The sequence below is a fragment of the Gobius niger genome, assembly GCF_951799975.1.
Source record: "Gobius niger genome assembly, chromosome: 9".
Classification (NCBI taxonomy): domain Eukaryota; kingdom Metazoa; phylum Chordata; class Actinopteri; order Gobiiformes; family Gobiidae; genus Gobius; species Gobius niger.
The window spans coordinates 3,918,552-3,941,344 of record NC_136860.1 but is presented as its reverse complement, the minus strand read 5'-3'; the positions used below and the strand labels follow the sequence as shown (position 1 = coordinate 3,941,344).

The window sequence follows — 22,793 nt, the reverse complement described above, 5'->3', positions numbered from 1 at the left end:
TCTCAACCTTTTGGAGCCGCGACCCCCATTATAACAGGTAAAGGGATTCGTGACCCCCCGCCCGGGTCACACCGTGAGAAATAGGAATATATCTTTAATTCATAATTCTTAAAAACTAAAGAACAAAACAAATGGCTGCAATAAAATTCATCAAACTACAGACAAATAATGGCACTCTGGTAAAATAGCAAACACATGCTACAATAAAACATTACATTATATGCTAATGAAAATATGTATATTTTATCTAAATGATCTGGCGACCCCCCCAAATTTGTCTCGCGACCCCCAGGTTGAAAACCACTGGTTTAGGGTGATAGAGTGGGTTGTCCTTTAACCGGAGGTTGGCAGTTCAAATCCATGCTCCTGCAGGTACAGGCTGTTGTTATGTCTTTGAGCAAGACACTTTCACTGGGCCTTATCACAAATGTCACCTGATTGTTGTAAATAGCTCCGTTCATCGAGGGAAGATCACGAGCGCTGTCAATAAAAGAAAAAACAACAACGCGCGAAACGAATGTGAAGCATCAAACGGAGGATTTGCACTTTCAATGGCTTATAGTTGTTATGGTAGTTCAAGGCGTACACAGTTGACATGTGATGCAATATTAACAGGTAGGCCTATATTATGTTATTACCAATGTTCACATTTCAAAAGTCAAATCAATGTCAAGCTTCTTTTTTTTTTATCACAAAATCTCTGAAAACGTCATGCTTCTTCTCCTTAATGGTTATTTAGTGAGAACAAACCAATAACAATAACCACTTTGAGAACAAAACAATAACATCTGTTCAGATTGTGAAAAGTTAGACTGGTATATTCTGGCCCAGGGGGGTGTAGTCTAGCCTAGGCTATTTTATACCCCCGGGTATAGTTTGGCCAAGGCCAGGGTTTAATCTGGGTGGGGTTAATTTGGCTTGTTACACCTGTTCTCCTGTTTATGCTGCGTGATCAGAGATTTTGATGGTTTTGAAAAGTGTGATACTTTAGTGACTCTGATCTTTTTGAAACCATGGTGTCAAAACAAGACTTACAGAAGAGTAAACTGTTAGTTGAACAAGAATGAAACTAAAGCAGGGAAATCATGACTGAAAGGGAACTTTTACACACTTTTTTGTCTTTGTGGGTTTTTTTTAAGACTGTGTTGCCTCAAAAATGTGCAAATCTCAGTCATATCGAAGACATGGAGACACCAGGAAGGTCAGTTTGTGGAGCAAATTCTTGAAAAACAATGACCCAGTTTTTGGTTTAAAGAGTTCTCTCTGAAGCAGCATCTCATCCATAAGCTAATATAATATCTGCTTAGAAATGTTAATTGTAAAACGTGCAGCCTCCTCACTCTCAGGGACGTAGAACAAACCCGTGTTGAAATGCAGCTCGTTGGTGGTTCTTTGTCCCGATCAGCTGGACACAGACGGAGGAGAATGGACCTCAGTGTCTGCTCCAAACCTGGAGGAGGATTAAATATATTCATGCATTTGTTTGTTCCCACTCACTCGGACCATGACCAGAGCCTTTCTCTCAAACCTGGAGCTGCAGTCGTGTCGCAAAGACGGGACGAACAGAGAACCGGACAATGAGCTTTCACCAAACCCCGCCCCCAAAACGACCATTGTCCAATCAGAACTCATTGTACAAAGCGTTGATACCGGACATTCTCGGAGTCTCCTGCGATAGAACTTTTAAGCCAAGCTTAAAGCTGTTTCTGTCGCTGGAATTTCTCCACATTTACTTTCTAAGTGCAAGAAGACACGTCTAGTTGCTCTTAGATCAGTTGTTTCTAAACGTTTTCCTCATATGGAAGTGTATAAGGTGTGGAGGGCAGCAGACACTGGAACAATAATAATCATCTTGAGGAAGACATGGCGTAAATCTGCTTGAAATACAAGATCAAATCTAAAGTTTGAGTTTTGCATTTCATTTCAAGTGAATTTGTCTGTTTTTAAATTAAAAGGAATTTCTGCTTGTTCCATCAGTAGCAGCTTTATCTGGTCTTACATAAGTTTAAACCGACTCAAAGTCAGTATAAAGTACCTTAAAGAGGCTAGATGCAAGTTAGCCATTTTATGCTCACTACTGCCACCTCAGGTCATACGTGTAACTGCACCTTAAGTGAAGTAACACCTTTTTCAGTGACAGTGCAGGATTTTAGAGGCAGTTGTGGTGAACAGGTCTGAGCTCATTCTACACATTAGGACATGGCTGGAACATGTAGGGGGAGGAACATACTTAGTTTTAACATGTTTAAACTCTGTATAGTCCCTTTAACTAAAGCAAAGTCATTTATCTCAATTAAGGTGGTCATTTTTCTAGTGCAGTGAAGCCCAGATGTTTCTCAGTCGTCCTTGGACCAATTTTGACCATTTAAAAACTCAGAGAAATGTTAAAATCTCAACTGTTTGGATCTTTCCATGGGAAGGCGTGTTTTGCAAAAAATGTGTCTCATGCGTTATGCATTTTAAAGACAACCCCAGGGATGTTTTCCGATGTTTTCGACTGTTGTAGCTCCCCCTTCGTTGCATATTGATATATATCAATATATTCCTCTGAAATAAAACCTCAAGATATTGTAAGTCTAAGAGAATGACAATAATTTAAACACCTTATTGTGAGAATGCTTTGCTTGCAGGTCCAAAATCAGAACGTTTTGCCTCTTAACTCTGGCCTTTCCTCCGTCCCAGCGCTAACAATGGTCTCTTTAGAAGGTTTCAACATTATGCATTGATTGTAGCTTCAATAACAATGTTCTCTCACGCCCGTGTTTTCTTAAAGTTTCCGTCTGTGGGCTGAAATCACGGGTGACTGAGCCTCATCAGTGCAGTTCTCACAAGACGCTGTGTTTCGATTGGCGCTGGAGTTGTTGTGATTGTGGCTTCACAGACGCCGCGTGTTCTCACTCTGTGGCAGAGTGGTTAGCCCGTGTCCCGCCTCTCTCTGCGCCGCCTGGAGTTTGCTCACATCCATTTACTGTATTTTTCATGAGCTGCCCTGAAAGGTAAATGAAAGGAGGAAAGTGCGGGGCAATCTGGGCTCCATAAAAGCCGTCGATAACGAGAGAAAGTGCAAAGTGCTGCAGAACTGTTTTGATTAGGAGCCAAATAAGCTCTACCGGGGAGTGGAAGGAGATGCACTTTTGGATGAAATATGGACCCAAGTTTAAAATAGTTGTACAGCTTTTAAAGTCTTTGCAAAGTGATGCTCTGCCTGGACAAGAAGGAAGACTGAACCTGGACTAAATACTAGAACTAATCGTGATGTTTTTTTGCCTCAGTTTATCGATAACTCCAACATGGCCGCCGTGTTTCCCACGCACAAACACTGACATGTTTGTTTTCCACGCGATGCACGGAATCCCCCCGACAACACTCTGTAAATACGGTCATTTCCTTTGCTCCACCTAAGTCGCTCCTACAGACTCCAAACTTTACAGGCTCGGACTTGACACGATTTGGAAGGTTTTTCTTCCCACACAAAAAACACACAACCTCTGAGCAAACCTTTTTTAATTAATAAACCAGGCTGTATCCATTATTTAGTTTTCATACGAGCAGTTTTTTTCCTCATATTTCTGTCACATTTTAAATGTTACAAAACTAGACACTCTAAAACACATTTTGGTAGCTTAGTGATGAACAGATGTGAAGCAAAAACTTGCATATATATTATTGCGTTTCTTTTCTTTTTTTGGAGCGTTTGACAAAGCAGAGCAGCTTCACGTGGAAAGATCGAAACAGTTGAGATTTTAACTTTTAACGTATTTCAGAGGAATATATTGAAAATATGCAACGAAGGGGGCGCTACAACAGTCGAAAACATCGGAAAACATCCCTGGGGTTGCCTTTAAAATGCATAACACATGAGACACATTTTTTGCAAAACACGCCTTCCCATGGAAAGATCCAAACAGTTGAGATTTTAACATTTCTCTGAGTTTTTAAATGGTTAAAATCGGTCCAAGGACGACTGAGAAACATCCTGTTAAAGTCTTCAATCCAGAACCAGGCTGTTTAAATGCAAACGCCATAAAAAGAGATCGAGAACACACGTGTTTCAAAACATGTCAACAATGTTTTTGACCTGAAACGGAAATATTTAGGCATTTGCCTCTTCACATAACGTTAATGCCAGGAAAGAGAGGAGGAGAGAGGAGTTAATCAGAAAGGAGAGTGTTTCATAAAACACTAATTATCTCAGTTTCTAAAAAAAATGATTTTGATCAAAACTAGCCTCTGTTTAGCTTAGATTTCTCAGGAACCGAGGCACGGATAATTAACCAGTTTTCACCTATGGAGAGCTTAGAGTCTCGTCTTTCAAACCAGCCATAACATGTGTCCATAGCTATAACATAGAATACGCTGTGGTGCTACAAATATCATGAAAAATGGTCTGGATTGTTGGCACTCTACAGCTAAATCCCCAAAACAGCGTGGCCTCAATGTGTTAAGAGATTACTTCATTTGTAGTAACCAAGTTAGTCACATTATGTTACAAAACTAGATTACTAGTTACTGAAAAAAGTAATCAGTTAGTATTTAGTTTCTGGCATCACTGGTCAATAATCAGCAGTAAAGGTTTTAATGAATATCTGCACTTTCCCCTATATTCACCTGCAGCGTCTCTCCTTAATGGCCCTAAGTCGGGCCTAAACCAGGCCTGCCCTAGTCTGTTTGGGGCCGAGTCCGTCGTCCGTGCCTGAAATGGTGTCTGGATGTTTGGGAGTGTGCTGAGGTCGGGAGGAAACGTGCTATTTCCGCTCTCCGGGCAGAACCCCCGGGGTCAGGGTTCAGAGGTTAAAGAGTCTGGAGCGCGTTCGGTGACACGGAGGCGACGGGGCGTTAAATGTCTGGCATCGCTCGGATCCCCAACGGGACACGGGCCGACAACGTTCACAGCACGGGATATTTGAGGACGAGCGGAATCAGCAGAAGCTCGGGACGGTCGGCGGGAGGCGGAGGCGGAGCTGCGTTTGATCCATGTTTAAACAGGACTGGGCCAGGCTGTCAAGACCGGGGCAGCAAAGTCAAAGCACAGCGTTTTCCGGAAAAAGTAGAAATCTGATTAGCTTATTGCATCTCGGGGAAGCTCTGTCGGGAGCGAAGAGAAGAAAGACCCGTTTATAACGTAGAGAACGACTTTATTTAGACAGCTGTGTCCTTGTTACAAACCCATCTTTCAAAACTATGGTGTCCGGAGAAAAAGATGAAAAATTGGCAGGAGTGTTTTGTGCAGGAGAAGTTGTATTTACCATCAGTTCAGGACCCGGAGGCATCATCGTGCTGAAATTTGACAATTCAAGTCAGGATAATAACCTCTGTTGAGCGTCATACTGATATGCAAGCCAAAACGAGCAGGTGCCTGAGAGCCAAAGTTCTGGCACCACCACAGTGATGGTGCGACTGTAAAGCATGACCCAATATGATGAGGAGCGGTTTTATTCTCTAACAATGGCTCGTGACTCAAAAGTGGAACGATTCAAATCATGTTATCATCGTTGCCGGAGAAATTTCAAAAGAGAAGATGTATTTACCAGAGATGGGAGACTCGAGTCGCAGTTTTCGGGACTTACTTGACTAAAGCTCCAAAAAGACTTGACTTGACCTGGGACTTGCCGTTTGTGACCTGAGCCAGTGACTCTCAGTGACTTGCTGTTGAAAGATCAGGATTCATTGTGTAAAAGCGTCGCCTTTATGTTTACATATGGTAATTAAAGGCAGGAGGAAATGCAACGTGTTTCTTTAGATGCATTAAACGTTTCTACAGTGAGTGAAAAGGTGAAGATTCATAGACATTTATTAAGGACAGGAAAACGTTTGAAACGTTGACTGAAGCTCCTGCGCAGACGGAGCCTCCAGAATCACCATGTAGGAGTTGATTAATGACAGAAATCTTGGTTTCATTTCGGTGTTTTAAGGCGTTCTCTCTAAAGTTACAGAATTTAGAGGTTATTTTCCGCAGCCACTCAGAGCCCAGTGACAGCGGGACTGAAGGCTGTGCAGAATCTACTTTGAGCAGGGGCGAATCCGAGTATACAGGGGCTGGGGCATTACAGGGGAACCACTGACAGAAAACCTGCCAGAAACTAACAAAAATCAAAATATTATTTTATATTTATCTTTCAGACTGCAGGGAAAAGCAGCTCATGTTTAAAAGACTCTTTTAAAATACTTTTTTTTTAAAGTAGGCCCCTGGGCCCCCTGCCTTACAATGCAGGCCCCATGACCAATTGAGTTGGACTTGTTTGGGACTTGCATTTAGTGACTCCCACCTCTGGTATTTACTGATTATTTTGAAAAGCTTTTTGCCAATTGCAATGATAAAGATACATTTGTGGGTATTTCAATATAGACTCAAAACTCATAGACCCACTGGAACCTTCGTGAATACTATATACATTTTTTTTGTATACAAAAATATGACAATTTATGGAAAATCTTGGAAAAAATTCTACATTTTTTACGAGTACTACAACCTTTATTTTTTGGATCTGGACATTTAAATCTTTATACCCATTAATAACACAGCACTAGAATCATTCTCAATGTGCTGCCCCTAATGGAGAATAAATGGCTTGAAAATGGCTTGAATTAAGACAATTAATGCAGACATTTTGAGGAAACTACTCAATGAATACAGTATTTTATGGTGAATTAGTAATTGTCCTCATGTTGCATTACTGTGAATCTGACATCTGTTTGTGGTGTGACTTGGTTGTTAATTGGAGCGAACGTAAAGTGAAAGAAATCCGTCCCAAACATGACCTTTCTGTCTGAGTCTGACCACATCGTTCATCTGTCGTTTAGCAGAGGCAGGAGGTCTGCCTCCGCTAAACGACAGATGAACGATTGCTGTGCATTTCTACACGAACACATTTTCCTGAGCTCCATCCGTCAGCGTCTGCTCGGGCCGTCACGCCTGTCTCCTCCCTGCTCCCGTTTCATGATTAGTGCAGGTCACTCACCTCGTACCGGCGAACACGGACCCCCCACAGAGCATTAAACCCACACAGAATCAGAATCGACACACAGCTCCTCGTGCTGGTTTTCGTGTCACTAAGAGTTCAATCTGGATTCTCTCCCCATATAAATCATATAAATGCTGTAACTTTGTAAACCGTGCAAACTTAGTGATGTCAGTTTAGTTTTTGGCACAAACTGTCCTCCGTAAAGTGAGTGTAATGTGATGGAAAGACCCGCCTCCTCTCAGCTCAGCGTTAACAAGCCTGAGCTCCACCCTGCTTCTGCTTTCCCCTCTAAAACACGCTTGTTGTTTGGATAGTTTCCAGACAGAAGGTGCCGATGTGTTGTGAGATTTCTCGCCCTCCGACTTTCACGATTTGAAAACGGGGTCATTCAGGTCGTGCACTTTTTAAATGTTGTCTTGGTTAATGAGATAATTGGGGAACGCGGTTGGCTCAGAGATTAGCACCTTCTTACCTTCACAGCGTGAAGATCCCGAGTTAGCCTTTCTGTCTGCAGAGTTTTTACCACTAAAACATGCACAATAGGTGAATCCTCTGGTCAGGTGAGTCTGACCATTTGCCTGGATCGACTTTTTAATATTTGTAGCATTTATTTGTATGTGTTTTTTGATTGAGAACAGTATATTTTAGTTAAATGAAGCCAAATGGCAAAACATAGCATCCAAACAAACCAAAAACCAACAAATCAACCAGATTTTATAGGTTTTGCAGAAATTATTATAAATGCTAACTAGTTTTTAAATGCAAATGCAGGCATCAATAAAGTGAGCCTTAACCTTAACCTGTTGAGCCCTGGGTTTTATTATTTTTGTCTCAGATCTTAGATCTTGGCGTTTGGTCACATTTAAGCCCCGCCCACTCTGAGTCTCTGTGATCTGATTGGCTTCAGAGTTACACTGTAGGTCAGACACCGTGAGTCACAGTAACATGACGCTAAATAGTGAACTCTTTATTTCCAGTAAAAAGGCTGAGGCCTCATTGCTCTTCAGTCACAGACTGAGAAGTGAAGAAGGAAGTCATGTTTGTCCCAGTTCCTCTGAGTCGTGGTGCAGCAGGACTGATGTGGACAGATGTTGCAGAAGAAGCTTATGAGGTTCATTTCTTCAACAGTTACTACGGTAACTATTTTCTCCAAAGCAAAAGTAGATCTACCACAGTCCTGTCCACATCTGTCATGGTCCACCATGACCCACCACGACTCAGAGGAACCAGGACACACATGACCTACAGCAGATAATATATATGAATATTTCTTCAACCTTTATAAGCAGAAATCATGTTTTTTTTGTAATAGTACCATACCACATTTTATATGGTATGGTATGGTTTCAGAATATGATATAACTCTTATATGCAGCAGAAGTCTGAAGTTCTGTTTAAAGCAGAATCTCCATGACTTCCTTCTTCACTTCTCAGTCTGTGACTGAAGAGCAATGAGGCCTCAGCCTTTTTACTGGAAACAAAGAGCTCACTGTATTTAGCGTCATGTTACTGTCACTCATGACCTAAAGTCTAACTCTGGAGAAAGTCAAATTTACACTGAGAAGGTTTGGAAGAGCGCCCCTTTGTGTCCAAGTGCGTCCAACTCCCTGGACTAGGTTTTTTTTAATTTATTTTGGGCTGAAGAGGTTAACAGTTATGGACACGGTTGTCTTTAAAAGCTGCGTGTTTCGACTGTAAACGTTTCTAAGCAATGACCCGGACCTACTTTGGAAACCATGATTCAAGTATTCAGGAATCCCCTCCAGCATTAGCATGGCTGCATTAGCGTTAGCGTTAGCACAGGAGCTGCAGTGGGCTGTGGGACACTGCTGCTCCTGTGTCGTCATTCTGCTGATAACATTAAACCCTCAACAAAGAGCTCTTGTTTAGTCAAAGGGTCGTGCAGAGGTGGGACTTTTCCTCAAAGTTTCCTCCACCAACTCAGAAACATCATAACAGCTGTAGGTCTGCAGTGTCTTACATCTGTCGCTATAGCAACTACATGGTCCAACAAAAAAACATAGATGAGTAGACTTTGTGACATCAGCAGGTGAAGGAGAAGGATCCTTTATGTTTTATTATGAGGAAACAGCAGTTCAACATCTGGATAAAAGCTCCAAGTCCACTTCAGGATCAGGTCGTTTGTCACGTCGTCTGTCATCTTGTTTACTTCTTAATCTTTCACACTTACAACACCACCATCCGATCCGGGCTGACTGTCCTCACCCTATTCCTGCCTCTGACATAAGTGACGATCCGTGATCCTCTTATTAATACGCTCCTACCAAATACCCAGCGGATACCGAAACCTGATCCTGGTCTCCACACGTTTTACAGCCGTGCTATTTCCGCCGCCACGGCTGTTTATTTGGGTGTAGGTTGAACGAGACGCTAACTTTAGCGCCAGACTGAGATCTGTCATTGGCTGAAGCCGTGCGTCTGACAGTGATATCCCGGACCCCCGCGGTGCTGATGCTCTGGGTCCGGGAGGTGCGTGTTCCTGTTTGGGCGATGATGGGAAGTTCAGGGGAAATGAATCCAGCTTTTGTGGCTCGTACTTTTTATACAATGGATTATTTTGGAAAAGTGACTCTTGAATGCTTCCAGAACCGTTTACAAATGTCTTTCCAAGGACTTCTTCACTTCACTTTACTTCACTTCACTTTATTTCATGTCTCCGATGGGGCAATTAGTTTTGCAGCACAAGGATACATAAAAACAGACAACATCATGCATTCACCAGTCCAACAAGATGCTGAAGTGCAAACCTCACAAACAACAGAGTCATTGGCAATTTTCTGTACAACAATATGACAAGAGAATACAACAACTGTTTCCCCTCACACAGAATTCGGTGCCTGTGTACTCCTTTTGTGGTCAGAGTTTAGAGTAGAGATGGCTACAGGTATAAAGGATTATTTGTATCTGCTTTTCCCACCAATGCCCTGAGCCCTGAGCCTCGAACTAGAAGGCAAATAACAGATTTCATCATGAAGAGGATGACGAGCCAGTCATTATGGAGCCCTTTCTTACACATCTTATCTGTGTTGTCATTCAAGTTCAGCCAAATATTTGTAATTTCCAACAAGCTCCACCTTTTGACCCTTGATCACAGTGGCTCGGGGTGATGTCACCGTCCTCCGAAAATCAATAGACATATCTTCAGTCAGCAAAGTTTAGTTGCAAGAATGAGACATGACACCACCGCATCATGTCCTCCACCACAGGACCTCCTGTTCATCACCATTATGACAGAGTCATCTGCCAAGTCTCATGGGGCTGCGACATTCATCTGTGTACAAAATAAACTGAAGTGGAGACAGATCACAGATCAATGACTAAATCAGGTTTTGAAAATCATGATGAAATTTGACTGACTGATCATTTTAAATTAGATAAATGACATAAAATTGCTTGTATTAAGGTTCTTTGTGTTGACTTTGAGTCGGTTTGAACTGATCAAAGATCAGATAAAAACGGTAAAGCCGATGGAACCAGCAGACACATTCACTTTTACATTAATAAATTTTTTATATTCTTCACTTGAATGTGGAAATAACCCCTTTAAAGAATTATTTATATTGATTGAAATGTTTCTTCAGATGTATCTTAAAACAGTCGTACAGTATATAAGAAGTTTTCAGTATTAGCATCTATATACTTTACATATATATTACATCATGTTAAAATCACTCCCCCGGCTGCATTGACTGAGTGGATGAGACCAGTAGCTCCAGCTGTAGATCATTGGTCGTGCTTCGTGGGAAATGGTCCAGAAGCTCTGTCCGCCCACAGCTCCACCACAGAGACCGTATTCACTCAAAATATCAGGCTTTTATTAGTTTTTATGATCTACAGAAACTCCGATACAAACCGGGCCTTTGTGCGGCCCCGGTCCCGGCTGAACTGGAAAGGTTACTCAGGGAATCATCTATTTAGCCGCTTTAGGAGATTAAATAAGAGGCTGACAGAGTCGTACTGTTCCTGTCGCCTTCAGACGGGACAGCGACCGCGTGGGCCTTTCTCTGCAGAGAGTGTTCTCTTCATACTTTGGTGGGTGTCCCATGCACAAACAGGTTGTCCAGTTAGTTATTACAGAACAGGCCCGGTCTACAGGGGGACAAATCTCATTTTTAAATGTTTTCACCCTCAGTGTTATTATCCTCACAGTGTATTTTAATGAAGAGATATTTGTGCCCACTCTGATGCACCTGTTGAGTTAAGCTTCTTCACCAAGTAAAACAACTCACCTGTTAAGATAGCTGTCTGTTAAAGCAGTACTAAGTAACTCTTCCCCCTAGAGGCCATAAGCGCAACTGCAGGTGTAGTAGCAAGTTACGATTTTTTAATTTATTAATTGTCTTGGAGAGTAAATACTACACTGACAGGAAAGGCGAAGGGAGAGAGGGATATTGTACATCCAATTATACAATGGAAATATTTTTTTTCACTCAAACTTGGCTGTAAATACTGTTTAAAGTGACGTTAGCCCGCAGTTAGCTTTGCCCGTTAGCCTGTTAGCTTCTTCTTCGTGATTCCATTAGTGTGTATTGCTTTCTCCGCACCGGGGGCAGTCAAGTTGCAAACATGGTTTTCTGGCCAGAGACACCAGGGGGAGATGAAAGACCCTCCAATCATCCCATAAACGCTTGTATTACCCCCACAGGGACTACGGAAAGGATTTATTAAGGTAAATAAGTTACTTAGTACTGCTTTAAAGGAACAGGCCACCGTTTTTCCATACTGAGATACTGAGATATGTTCTTACCTGAGCTTCTAAGTTCACCCTGCTTGGAGCCATAGGAATATACTGGGAGAGGCCAAATGCTAACAACACCTTTGGTCGTTTTGCGTGACTGAGGGCACACACAAAGACCAGATAGGTACGCATCAACTCGTCTAAGCTCAGGTAAGAACATATCTATGGAAAAACGGTGGCCTGCTCCTATAAAATATAGGTTTTAAAGAGTAAAAGAGTGTTGTAAGGTTCGTACTATTGAAAAGTACGTATGAAGACCGCACTTGTCTATAAGCCGGTGGGGTCCATTTTGAAACTTCCACAGAGAGATGGTACATTGCCCAAAACAGAGCAGTTATTGATCGCGATCTTCATCTTCCTCCTGTGCTCTATCATCATGCATTTCTTCGTGTGTTTTCCATGATGAGCGTGTGCAAACTGAAAACTCTTCCTTGGTGCATAATCTCTTCCATCTGTGTCACTCCTGCTCTTCCTCAGGACCATAGCTCAGCATCTGGAGTTCAAGTCCTGCTTGTGCCGCGTGTCAGGACATTGAATTTCTCCTTACTGGGACAATGAAGCACACCTTAATCTGAAAATGGCTGTAATCAATCAATGTTCTTGTCTTTTTAAATTTTTATTCATCAGAGTAAAACAGATGTGTGTTCTGTTATTTGTTTGTAGACGCTTTCACTGAAGTAAGACCCTAGAGTCTCTGTCTGATTGCATCTAATAAACTCCCCTGACCAGTGGGGATGTACGGGAAAGTGTGAGAGAGTGAGAAAACTACCTCCAACTCTCATGGTCCAAAATACTGCTTTGTAAACTAATTCTTCTTCCCTTCATTTGATTGGCCAAGTTCTTCCAAATGCACAGCTACTGTATCCGTGCAAACAAGACCACAAACCGGCCTGTTTTTTGTTTCTATGCCCAGAGTCCAATGTTCTGTCCATCCTCCTCAAGCCTGATGTGATGAGGCTGATTTTCCAACAATAACTGGCCACTCCTCCGCTCACTCCTGCTCCTCCGGCCCTGGGTGTGTCGCAGAGCTGATTCTTACACATTTGCACAGCTGAGTCTTTGTTCTAGGTGCTCGCCCAGCCCTTCAACAACCCCCAGTCCTCATTATAGGTCCCATAGTCTTGTCGCTGATTTATCACCCGGGTCGTTCCCTCGTTAGTGGCGTGCGTGGAGTTTGTTTTTTGGATGTGAAGCTGGCGAGCCGCTTTACGCGGTGCGATAGTTGGCCCGGGTGAGTCCATTGAGAGCGGCCTCGTGGACCTGGTGTTGTTTCCACGGCACATGCCACAGATCGCGCTCATTTCCTGCAGCGTCGGGGAAAGGTGGATCTGAGCCAGGCTTCCTTTAACTGCGGCTGTTTGGAAGTGGCTTAATGTCCTCATTAAACCCCAGCTTCTATAGGAGAACAGTGACAGCGTGTTGTTTGTGCAGACAGTTGACTCAGATGGAGGAAGGGACGGGTTTTCAGTGGTATTTTGAAAAAAGATCCAAATGGAAAATCTACAAATGTTGCATCTACTGTTTCAATCACTTGGTCACTGTGGTCATCATTCATTCAGACTGATGGAAGAGACATTCTGACCTCAGTCTAAAAGTATTTCAGTCAACTTTATGTTTGTATGACTTTCTTCAAACTAAATCATAGCATCTTCTCCCAAATGAACAAAGCGACTTGTTCCTTTGACGGTGAATTTACATCATATGACGCTCATGAAATTCAAGTTTCATTTATATTTAATCTTTAAAGTCATTTCTTTATGTGTCATGAGAGTTTAGTCAGTTTTAGGTCACATTCACACCTGGGACTTCGATTGGGGATCAAAATCACAATATTGTTTCAGCTTTCCACCCGGCGCGGTCGAGTTCACACCTCTTTTTTGTCAATCGAACCATCATTTTCAATGCAGAGCTCCTCTGCAGCCTGTGGGGGCGCTGTAGCAAAACCATCCAAAAACAGTGAACAAGAAACAGGCTTCTCTGATTGGTCGATTAAACTCCACTTCTTGTTCCATCTTTTGTTTACAAAATGGAGCGGTATCAGACTGTGGCTGTGCTGGGATTTTTTTGCATTTTTTTAATCTGGTGAGAGGCAATGACAGTAACTACACTCGGAACACACAATGGGAGATAAATGAGCCAATACGCAGCGCAGCAATGGGCTCATCAGGGGCAGCAAACGAGGAAAAACCGGGACTAAACCAAGCCGGACTGGCAGACCCAGGAGATATGTTTTCCTCATGATTGCCTCCGCTCTGTTCTGTCTTTGTGTTTGTTTGTTTTGGTTCTATCAGAGGCACAACGTCCTGTAACTTCCTCTTCCTGGTTTTGTTCCGCTCTCTGGCTCAGTCGCGTTCACAAACCAAATGATCCGCCTCAGAGTTCGTTTGAACCGGACCGAGACCCACGTTTTCAGCCGGGCCAGGGTTCACTTCTTTGGCCCGGATCAGAGTCCGTTTGTCCGTTCACAACACCTCAAACGAACCGGACTATCTGCACAAACGGGCTGGGATTCGGATCAAGAGGGGGCTGTGAATGCAACCTTTCACCTTAGTCTCATCAACTACGTTTGAGGTGATTTTAAGCTAGGTTTATCCCATAACACCTATCATCAGTATAAAAAAGACGAGACTTACCCTGTGCGAGGCTTATTTTATGAAGTGTTGTCGACGAGCGAGCACCGGCCCTTTTCCCACGCTTATTCATTCACAGATATTGACTCACTTAGTGCCTGTGTAAGATGAAAGGCGAGCGAGATGACGCTATAATACAAACATGGGAGACAGCAGCAGATGTGCAGACTTTACCAAACCTGACGGCCCGTTTTCATTCCACTCTTTCAACAACAGACGACAAACTTACAGATTTTTTTTCACATATACATTTTTTTGGGGGGATTCATATAGATACAGACGGCATCTCTGGAATCGGCCATATATGGTCATGTTTGAAACTAGTTAAGGGGGAAAACAATTTAGAAAAAATCCAAGCTTTCTCTAATTATTCAAAAACTACTTAAACAAATGTTGAATTATGAATATAGTTTTCTACTAAATAAAGATACAAAGACATGGAGAGGAGCAAAGTGGTTCAACAGCCAACAAATACATAAAAAAAACGGAGAATGTTAACACGATGCAACATGCTAAAGCTAGCTAGCGCTTGCTACGACTGCCGTACAGAACAATCTGCTGTGAGAAAATTTCCATATGGACCTGACTTAGACTTTACTTTATTCGTATGTGATAAATAAGTTCATATTCCACCAGAAAATGGCTAAAAGAGTGAAAAATGTTGTTTCCCAAAAGATTCTTTTTTTCCCCCTCGGCGAGGCCACGCCCCCTTCTTTGATGAGATGACGTCTGTATCGATCTCAACAAAATAAAGTCATACATCTAAACCTGGTCTCCATCTGAGCCACTGTCGCCCTTTGCTTTTTCCTTTGCTTTGATCGAATAATCCCGTCCTGGTTTAGCTCTCGTTTAGTCCTGCTTTAGTTGATTAAGTCTTCGATTTATCCAACTCCGCTAATACTTTGCCTTTCTCTCTGTTTGCAGACGTCATCCACACCGAGGGCCCACTGGACGGCAGCCTCTACGCCAAAGTCCGCAAAAAAGACTCCATCGAGCCCCCGGTAACGGCCAACGGGGTCCCTCCCTCCTCCGCCCTCCCCGCGGTGACGGCCAATGGGCTCCCTCCCTCCTCCTCCTCCGCCTTACCCTCTGTGGACCACGCCCTTTCCGTGAGCAGCGACTCCGGCAACTCCACCGCCTCCATCAAAACCGACCGGACCGATGAAAACGCGACGCCGGCCACGACCACCGCCACCGGAGTGAAAACCGACCCAGCCCCGCAGACGACCCAGCGCTCCATCAGCCCGCAGGAAAAGCAGGAGCTGGATCAGCTTTTGAGCGGGTTGGAAGGGCCCATGCACCGGCAGCCGTACCTCTCCACGACCAACGCCGGCGGCATGCTGCACCTCGTCCCCGCGCAGATCCACGTCAACGGGCACGGCAGCGTCGGCGTGGAGCGGGAGACGGACATCCTGGACGATGAAATGCCGACGAGTCAGGAGGGCAACAGCGTGGACAGCCTCGGGACGTTTTCCTCGCTGGAAGATCGCGCAACGCCGGCGGATTTGTACTACCAGCCCGAGGGGAGGTTAAACGGGCAGGATCACGTGATGTATCTGGAGCGGACGGCGACGGAAAAGCCCGTGGAGTTATTTCCCTCCGGCGAGGACTACATGGTGACGCAAAACGGCGGTCTGTTTCGGTCGCTGTCGTTCGGAGCGGACGCGAAGCCGCAGCCGCAGCCGCAGGCGCCGGCGCGGACGACGAGCAGCCGGGACGCGGTGCAGCGCGGGTTGAACGTCTGGCAGAAGTTCGGCGTGACGGACGAGCCGGTGACCGAGGGGATCGTCTTCAGCCCTCCCTCTGTGGCGCCGATGCCGAGCCACAGCCACAGTTTACCGCAGTTCCCGGCGTCGCAGCAGGAGATCGAGCAGTCCATCCAGACGCTGAACATGCTGATGCTCGACCTGGAGCCCGGGAACTCTCTGCCGAAATCCCAAAGCGCCCCCGTGCAGGAGGTCGTCACCACGCAGCCGCCTTTCTCGCAGATGCAGTCCAGGCCGAGCTTTAAGGCGGACGCGCCGAGGAGTCAAAGCGGCCCGATCTCGGAGGGGACGCCCGGGAAGGCGGAGTTCAAACCAGACGCGGAGAAAGTCTATCTGTCGAGCGTGTCCAAGCCCGCCGAGGTCACGGCGCCCCACGGTGATGGGGCGGGGTCACTGCAGGCGAAGGAGGCCGAGCCGGACGAGGAGGTGTTCAACGTGGAGGGACTGGTGGCGCAGAGAGTGGCAGGTAAGAGCTTTCAGACAATGTGCAACAACTAAATACAGTCTCGATGCCTTATTGACAAAACTGTACCAGTCCATCCCCTCAGCACAACCACCAGTGTCCAATCAGAAAGCTCGTTTTGTTCTTTACTTTGATGTTATGATTTTAGAAGGAGAGGAGGTGCCCATAACTAAAGCTGGGTATCATTAAGAGGTAGCAGAAGAGCATTCCAACAAAGTAGAATGCTAGAAACGATTTTTCTGTTTTCTTTTGATACCAAGTGTTTATGTGTGGTGGGTCCTGGGACAGCACAGCAGAAAGTTGCTTGGTCCCAGAGCACATAAATGATTAAAAACAGGTGTTTTTGCTTAAAGAAATAGAGAGCATTATCTTTTTTTTTTTAATGGTTCTGGAATGAAGACAATGAAAAATGCTGGATAAGGGCCTATCTCACCGGAGAGAGTGGCGGATTGATTGCGTGCATGCATAGGGTCTATGTCACCGGCCTTAGAGACAAGTTGGAGACGATTTGGAGATGTCTCTGATACGTCCCTAGGCAATGCGGCAAGTGTCCAGGTAGTCTGAGTGAAACAGAACAGGTCCGAATTCAGCGGAGTCTCTGCATGGTCTCCCAGAGGTCTAAGCGAACCTGTTTCTTTTCAGCGAGACTACCTGGAGAGTCACCTCATCTCCAGGGGACGTAGACATCTCGTGACTAGCAGCAACTCAGGCCAGTGAGATAGGCCCTGTAGGTATAAAAAGAAAGTATTGTTCTGGAATCATAAACCAAGCACCGTTAAGTACTCGGATTCAAATAGAATTATGAAAAGATGCCTAGCTCTAACCAAAACTAAAAACATCCATCCCTCCGAGGCTCGTTGTATCCAGGCATTGGGAGCTGACGTAAAACTGGCCACTTTGCAATGATGTTGAAGGTTACTATTGTTGACAGAGGCTTATCAGCAGATCTGTGTGTGTAGCTCCAACAGGAAGTCATCTCTCGGGTCATACAGTCTCTACGTATGAAAAATACACATGTGAAAAGATAATAGCATGTTTTAGTCGCAACCGGGAACAATCAGCTGCACAAAGGGCCATAAAGAGGCGCCCTGGCAATTCTTTAGGATGTGTAAAAACCCGATTGATAGGGCAAGTCTTCACGGAACTATCAGGGGTTCATGAAGAACAGAATAAGCAGGAAACAAACCAGGTATTTATAATCAAATATCCCCAAGATCTTCCTTTTTTTTGCATCCTCTCTATTCCAGATTGTATCCAGGCTCTTGTTGCAGTTGCCTCCTCCTCCTCCTCCTCCTTCCTTCTTCTCTCTCTCTCCTCTCTCACGGTTCATGTCTTTACCCAGAGTTCTCGGCCCGGGTCCAGGTGTCCAACATGGCCGCCTCCTCCTGCGCCCTGCCTGACGCGCGGCGGGCTCACTCTCTCTGGGGTTGGTTCGTCTCTCGAGGATGCTCTGTCTCTGTGGAGTGCAGTGGTCTCTGGTGTCGCTCGCCGCTTGTTGTGCTTGTGCTCTGTGTGATTCTGTCCGTGTCATCGTCGTGCATTCTGGGGGAAAAAAACCTCACACAAACGTTCACTGTATTGTGTTTGGGGCAGAATTAGGGCAACACGGCAAAGGATGAGTGTTTAGTGGAACTTATATTTGAAGATTAGCCCTTCTAAACAGTCGAGTATGAAGCTTTAGGCACAACGGATCATAACTTCTAATAATGTGAACAATGAAGCATGGGGAAGATGAAATTATCTCCAAAAGGGATGAAGTTACAGATATCACCATAGGATTTGTGTTAAAAAGATGGCTTCTACAAATGGGTAGAAGGGTCAAAATCCACAATGACGACCTCAAAGACCTGCAGATAGAAGGTTCTCCCGCGGCCTTCACTGTCTCCTGATCTAAACATCATTAAATATCTGTGGATGAACCTCCAAAGAGCAGTGCTTGCAAAACAGCCCAGACATCAGTGAGTTCTGGAAGACTTTTGTAAGGAAGAAAGGGCAAACATCCCTCAAACTAGAATTGACAGACTCTTGGATGCCCAGGAAAACGTTGCAAGATGCCCAAACTTTTCTTTTAGCCTTTTTTCTTTTGTGCTTGTTTGAAAGTGTAAAATATACAAATCAAGCCTGATTTTGTGTTTCAAATGTTACAGAAATGTTTCATCTGTAACTTAATGCATTTTGGAGGTAATTGCATCTTCCCCTTGCTTCATTGTTCACATTATAACGGGGCCCTGAACACCTGGAAACGCCCCGGTGTACGAAGCCCATGTGAAGTAGTACCTTTAAACTGGCTCGATGCAAGTTGGCCATTTTATACTCACTACTGCCACCGCAGGTCAAATGTGTAACTGCACCTTCTATATGAAGCTCGTGCATGACGGCACTGACAGAATTTTACAGGCAGTTGTGGTGAACAGGTCTGAGCTCATTCTACACATTAGGACATGGCTGGAACATGTAGGGGGAGGAAAATACATAATTTTAACATTTTTAAACTCTGTATAGTCTTTAAAAGTACACAGTCAAATCAGTAATAACAGGCTCACTAACAAACGGAAAGGGGTTTCATCTAGGGGAGTGTCCATTGTGGGTTTCATGAGAGTGGACATTGGGTGCCCCCTCAGCATTGATATTGTACATTTAATAGTTTTAAAGGGGCTAGATGTAAGTTAGCCATTTTATATTCACTACTGCCACTTCAGGTCATACATGTAACTGCATCTTTTATATTAAGCTCGTGCATGACGGCACTTCAGACCCGAAGTAACACCGTTTTGAGTGACAGTGCAGGATTTTAGAGGCAGTTGTGGTGAACAGGTCTGAGCTCATTCGACACATTAGGACATTGTTGGAAGATGGAGGGGGGAAATACTTACATTTAATAGTTTTAAAGGTGATGTATTATGCAAAATCGATTTTTTTTTAGAGCTTTTTACCACTTTACACTATCGTTTTCTCATCAAAAACAGACCTAGAGTTATGTTTCGAGCCGCTAGCGCATCTTTGAGTGATTTTTGGATCTTCTCCACTTGTCAAAAAATTTAGTAAATGTAGCGGGGGTGTCCAAGATCCTCCCCCACTCAATATTTGGAGTGTTTTTGGATAAACAATATCTCTCTCAACAGTCCAAAACTCTTCTTCTGTTCTATTATCCGCTCACAGAACCTCTTAGCTCGATAGTGTGTCGAAAACTGAAGTCGCCTGCTTGGTTTTTGGTAGCATTTCCACCGCGAGCCTCTGTTTGGGTTTCACTCCCCGTCTCCTACCTCACATGACCTCCTCCCGCGCCTCTGTTCACATCTGGACTCTGCCGTTTCTGTTTTCCGAGACAAAACTATCGCAAGGATCGGAATCGTGTTCCCGGACCGCCCTCCCGCTCCCGTATTTACCTTCCGAGCCGATTTATAGCCCGCACCGAAGCTGTACAGTAAAGGGCTTCGCGGCAGCTGGAAAACATCAGCCGTTTCCATGACTACGGGGCCAGCGCATTGTGGGCACATCTGGTTCTGCTGCGAGGTGTGTGTGCGTACGTACGGGAGGGAGGGGACGTAGTGTTTTTAAAGATGACGGCACGGAGTTCAGAGCCAGGACTGAGCTATTTATGGAGAAAGTACACGCCGGGGTGGAGTTATATGAAGTAACTCGAGTATTTTGACATTATAAGAGAAAACTATACATTACACAGACTTATAAAATGTTATTGAATGTTTAGATTAGCCTCGCCGCTTGATTTCATCAGTCAGTCTGATGCGGCTCCGTAGAGATGAGAGTTTTGAACATGGCGGACACAATGGATAACTGTCTGACAAATAATTTTTAGTGCATTTAGCTTTAGCATTTGGCTTTTAAAATTTACTGAAAAAAAGATCTGTTTGTTTTCACACCTAAGATCCGCTTCAAGCCGTTCAAAAAAGAGCCTTTACTTTACAAGAGTACTTTAAAACGTGCATGAGTCCGGACGGAAAAAATCCCATACATGGTTCGAGTTTAATGGATTGGACATAAAATATAAAATATCTGCGCAAAAGTCAGCATATGGCTGATTAGCAGGCGTCAGGCTGTTTGAAACTTTTAACACGTTAAGTGCCGCAATGTTTTGGGGATTTAGCTGTAGAGTGCCAACAATCCAGACCATTTTTCATGATATTTGTAACACCGCAGTGTATTCTATGTTATAGCTATGGACACATGCTATGACTCGTTTGAAAGACGAGACTCTAAGCTCTCTGTAGGAAACAGTTTAATTCTACGTGCTTCGGTTCCTGAGAAATCCAAGGCTAAACGGAGGCTAGTTTTGATCAAAATCACAGATTTTTTTTTCTAGATTTGGAGTTATTTATTGTTTTATGCAACACTCTGATTAACTCCTCTCTCCTCCTCTCTGGACGGACACTAACATTATGGAAAGAGGCAAATGCCTAAATATTTCAGTTTCAAGTCAATTTTCAATGACAACATTGTTGATATGTTTTGAAACATGCGTGTTCTCGATGTCTTTTTATGGCGTGTGCATTTAAACAGCCTGGTTCTGGATTGAAGACTTTAACAGGATGTTTCTCAGTCGTCCTTGGACCGATTTTAACCATTTAAAAACTCAGAGAAATGTTAAAATCTCAAAAGGTTTGGATCTTCAGTGTGCAGCCGCTCTGCTTTGTCAAACGCTCCAGAGAGCGAGAGAGAAGTGTCGGGTTTACAGCTGTTCACAACACAACACCACGCCCCCTCAGACTAACACCACGCCCCCTCAAACTAACACCACGCCCCCTCAGACTAACACCACGCCCCCTCAGAATAAAAAAGAAAAGCAATAATATATGAAATGTCCAGATCTTGACTTTCACAAGTTTTTGATCGTCATTTATTTCACTGTTCATCACAGAGCTCCAAAAATCACACATAAGGTATTTTAGAGTTTTTCCGTTTTTGTCACTCAACTTGTTAATATTTGAATAAAAAAGGAAAATGCTAAAAATGTATGGGATTTTTTACGTCCGCACCCCGACACATGACCAGAAGTGGGTCGGGCTGTTGACCTCTATACACCAGATAATTAATTTCACAGTTATTTGATTACTTGTTATAGTGTAGTATTCAGATAACGGCTCCGTTGTTTCAGTCCTACTCCGTCACCGCTTTGAAATCAGGTTCAATGGAAGCAATACCAGACTGTATCTGTACAGAGCAGCAGCCTGGTTTTGTCTGGATGACTTGTTTCTGCTTTTATCCTTATTCATCGCCAATGCATTTGGTGGAGATTGTCTGATATTTGCCTGTGAGTGTAAATCCTTTACTGCTGTTTCCGTGTGACTCTTAACCAGTGTTTGATGCACAGCCTTGAGCCAAAGCTTCGCTGCGTCTGTCCGCGAGCTCCCACTCTCTGCCCTTTAGGAGATCGGATCCGTCTGAGCGTCTGTTAATCGTTTTGACGGTGTGTTACCAGGGGTGCAGGCCAGAGCGGCGTCCCAGTCCGAGCCTCCGCAGCCGCTGCGCAGGCTGCCGTCGGACGCCCGCCCGGAGAGCCCCGAGGACGGGTCAGACTTCCCCCTGCGCTCCCCCGTCCGCTGCGTGTCCCCGGAGTTCGTCAACGCCATCGCGCTCAACCCGGGAGGACGACCCAAAGAGGTACCTGACCTCAAACAATACCTTATACCTTAATCTATTAACAAGGTCTGGGAAATTCTGTCACCGACTTCGGCCCTGAAGAAGAGAATGGGTTCATCACGAAGAGATGTCCAGCAGTTTTGATTTTTGGGAATGAGTCCCTCACCCTCTCTCTGTGTGTCTTCTCTCCCGCAGCGGCACATGCACAGTTACCGCGAGGCCTTCGAGGAGCAGGAGGCAGCGCCGCCCCCTGTTGTTGGTGGTGAGGTGTTACCCCAAACCCCCGCCTTCCCCGTGTCTCCGCAAACCCCCTACTTCAACCTGTGTAAGTCCCCAGCCGGCTGACAGAGGGCGCTGTGGAGAGAGAGGCTGTAGAGTTCGTTATTATTGTGTCTAAAGAATAAGATAATAAGACTTTTTCCTGTTTAAAAAAAAAAATATTTTAACTTTTATTTGTTACCTGCAAATTTGAATAAATTACTCCTATGTGGCAAATTCGTACAACTCTTAAAGTGGCTATTTCTACTTGAGGTACATCTTATATATATTTTTGCTCATATTTATATTGGTGATCTACAGCAGAAGTTTCAATTTGATATCACTAAATTAAATTTT

General features: G+C 44.3%; 1 protein-coding gene across 13 annotated transcripts in view; it reads left to right on the top strand.

The window, feature by feature from the left end:
* tns1b (tensin 1b) overlaps window positions 1-22,793 on the top strand; it is a 256,725-nt gene that overhangs the window by 214,336 nt on the left and 19,596 nt on the right. For 11 of the 13 annotated variants that reach the window (XM_079562808.1, XM_079562809.1, XM_079562810.1 and 8 more), the window contains 3 exons: window positions 15,276-16,583; window positions 22,018-22,199; window positions 22,374-22,503. In XM_079562808.1, the coding sequence (XP_079418934.1) occupies window positions 15,276-16,583; window positions 22,018-22,199; window positions 22,374-22,503 (1,620 nt within the window). The remainder of the gene's footprint in view (window positions 1-15,275; window positions 16,584-22,017; window positions 22,200-22,373; window positions 22,504-22,793) is intronic. The other 2 variants (XM_079562814.1, XM_079562813.1) reach the window with 1 other exon arrangement.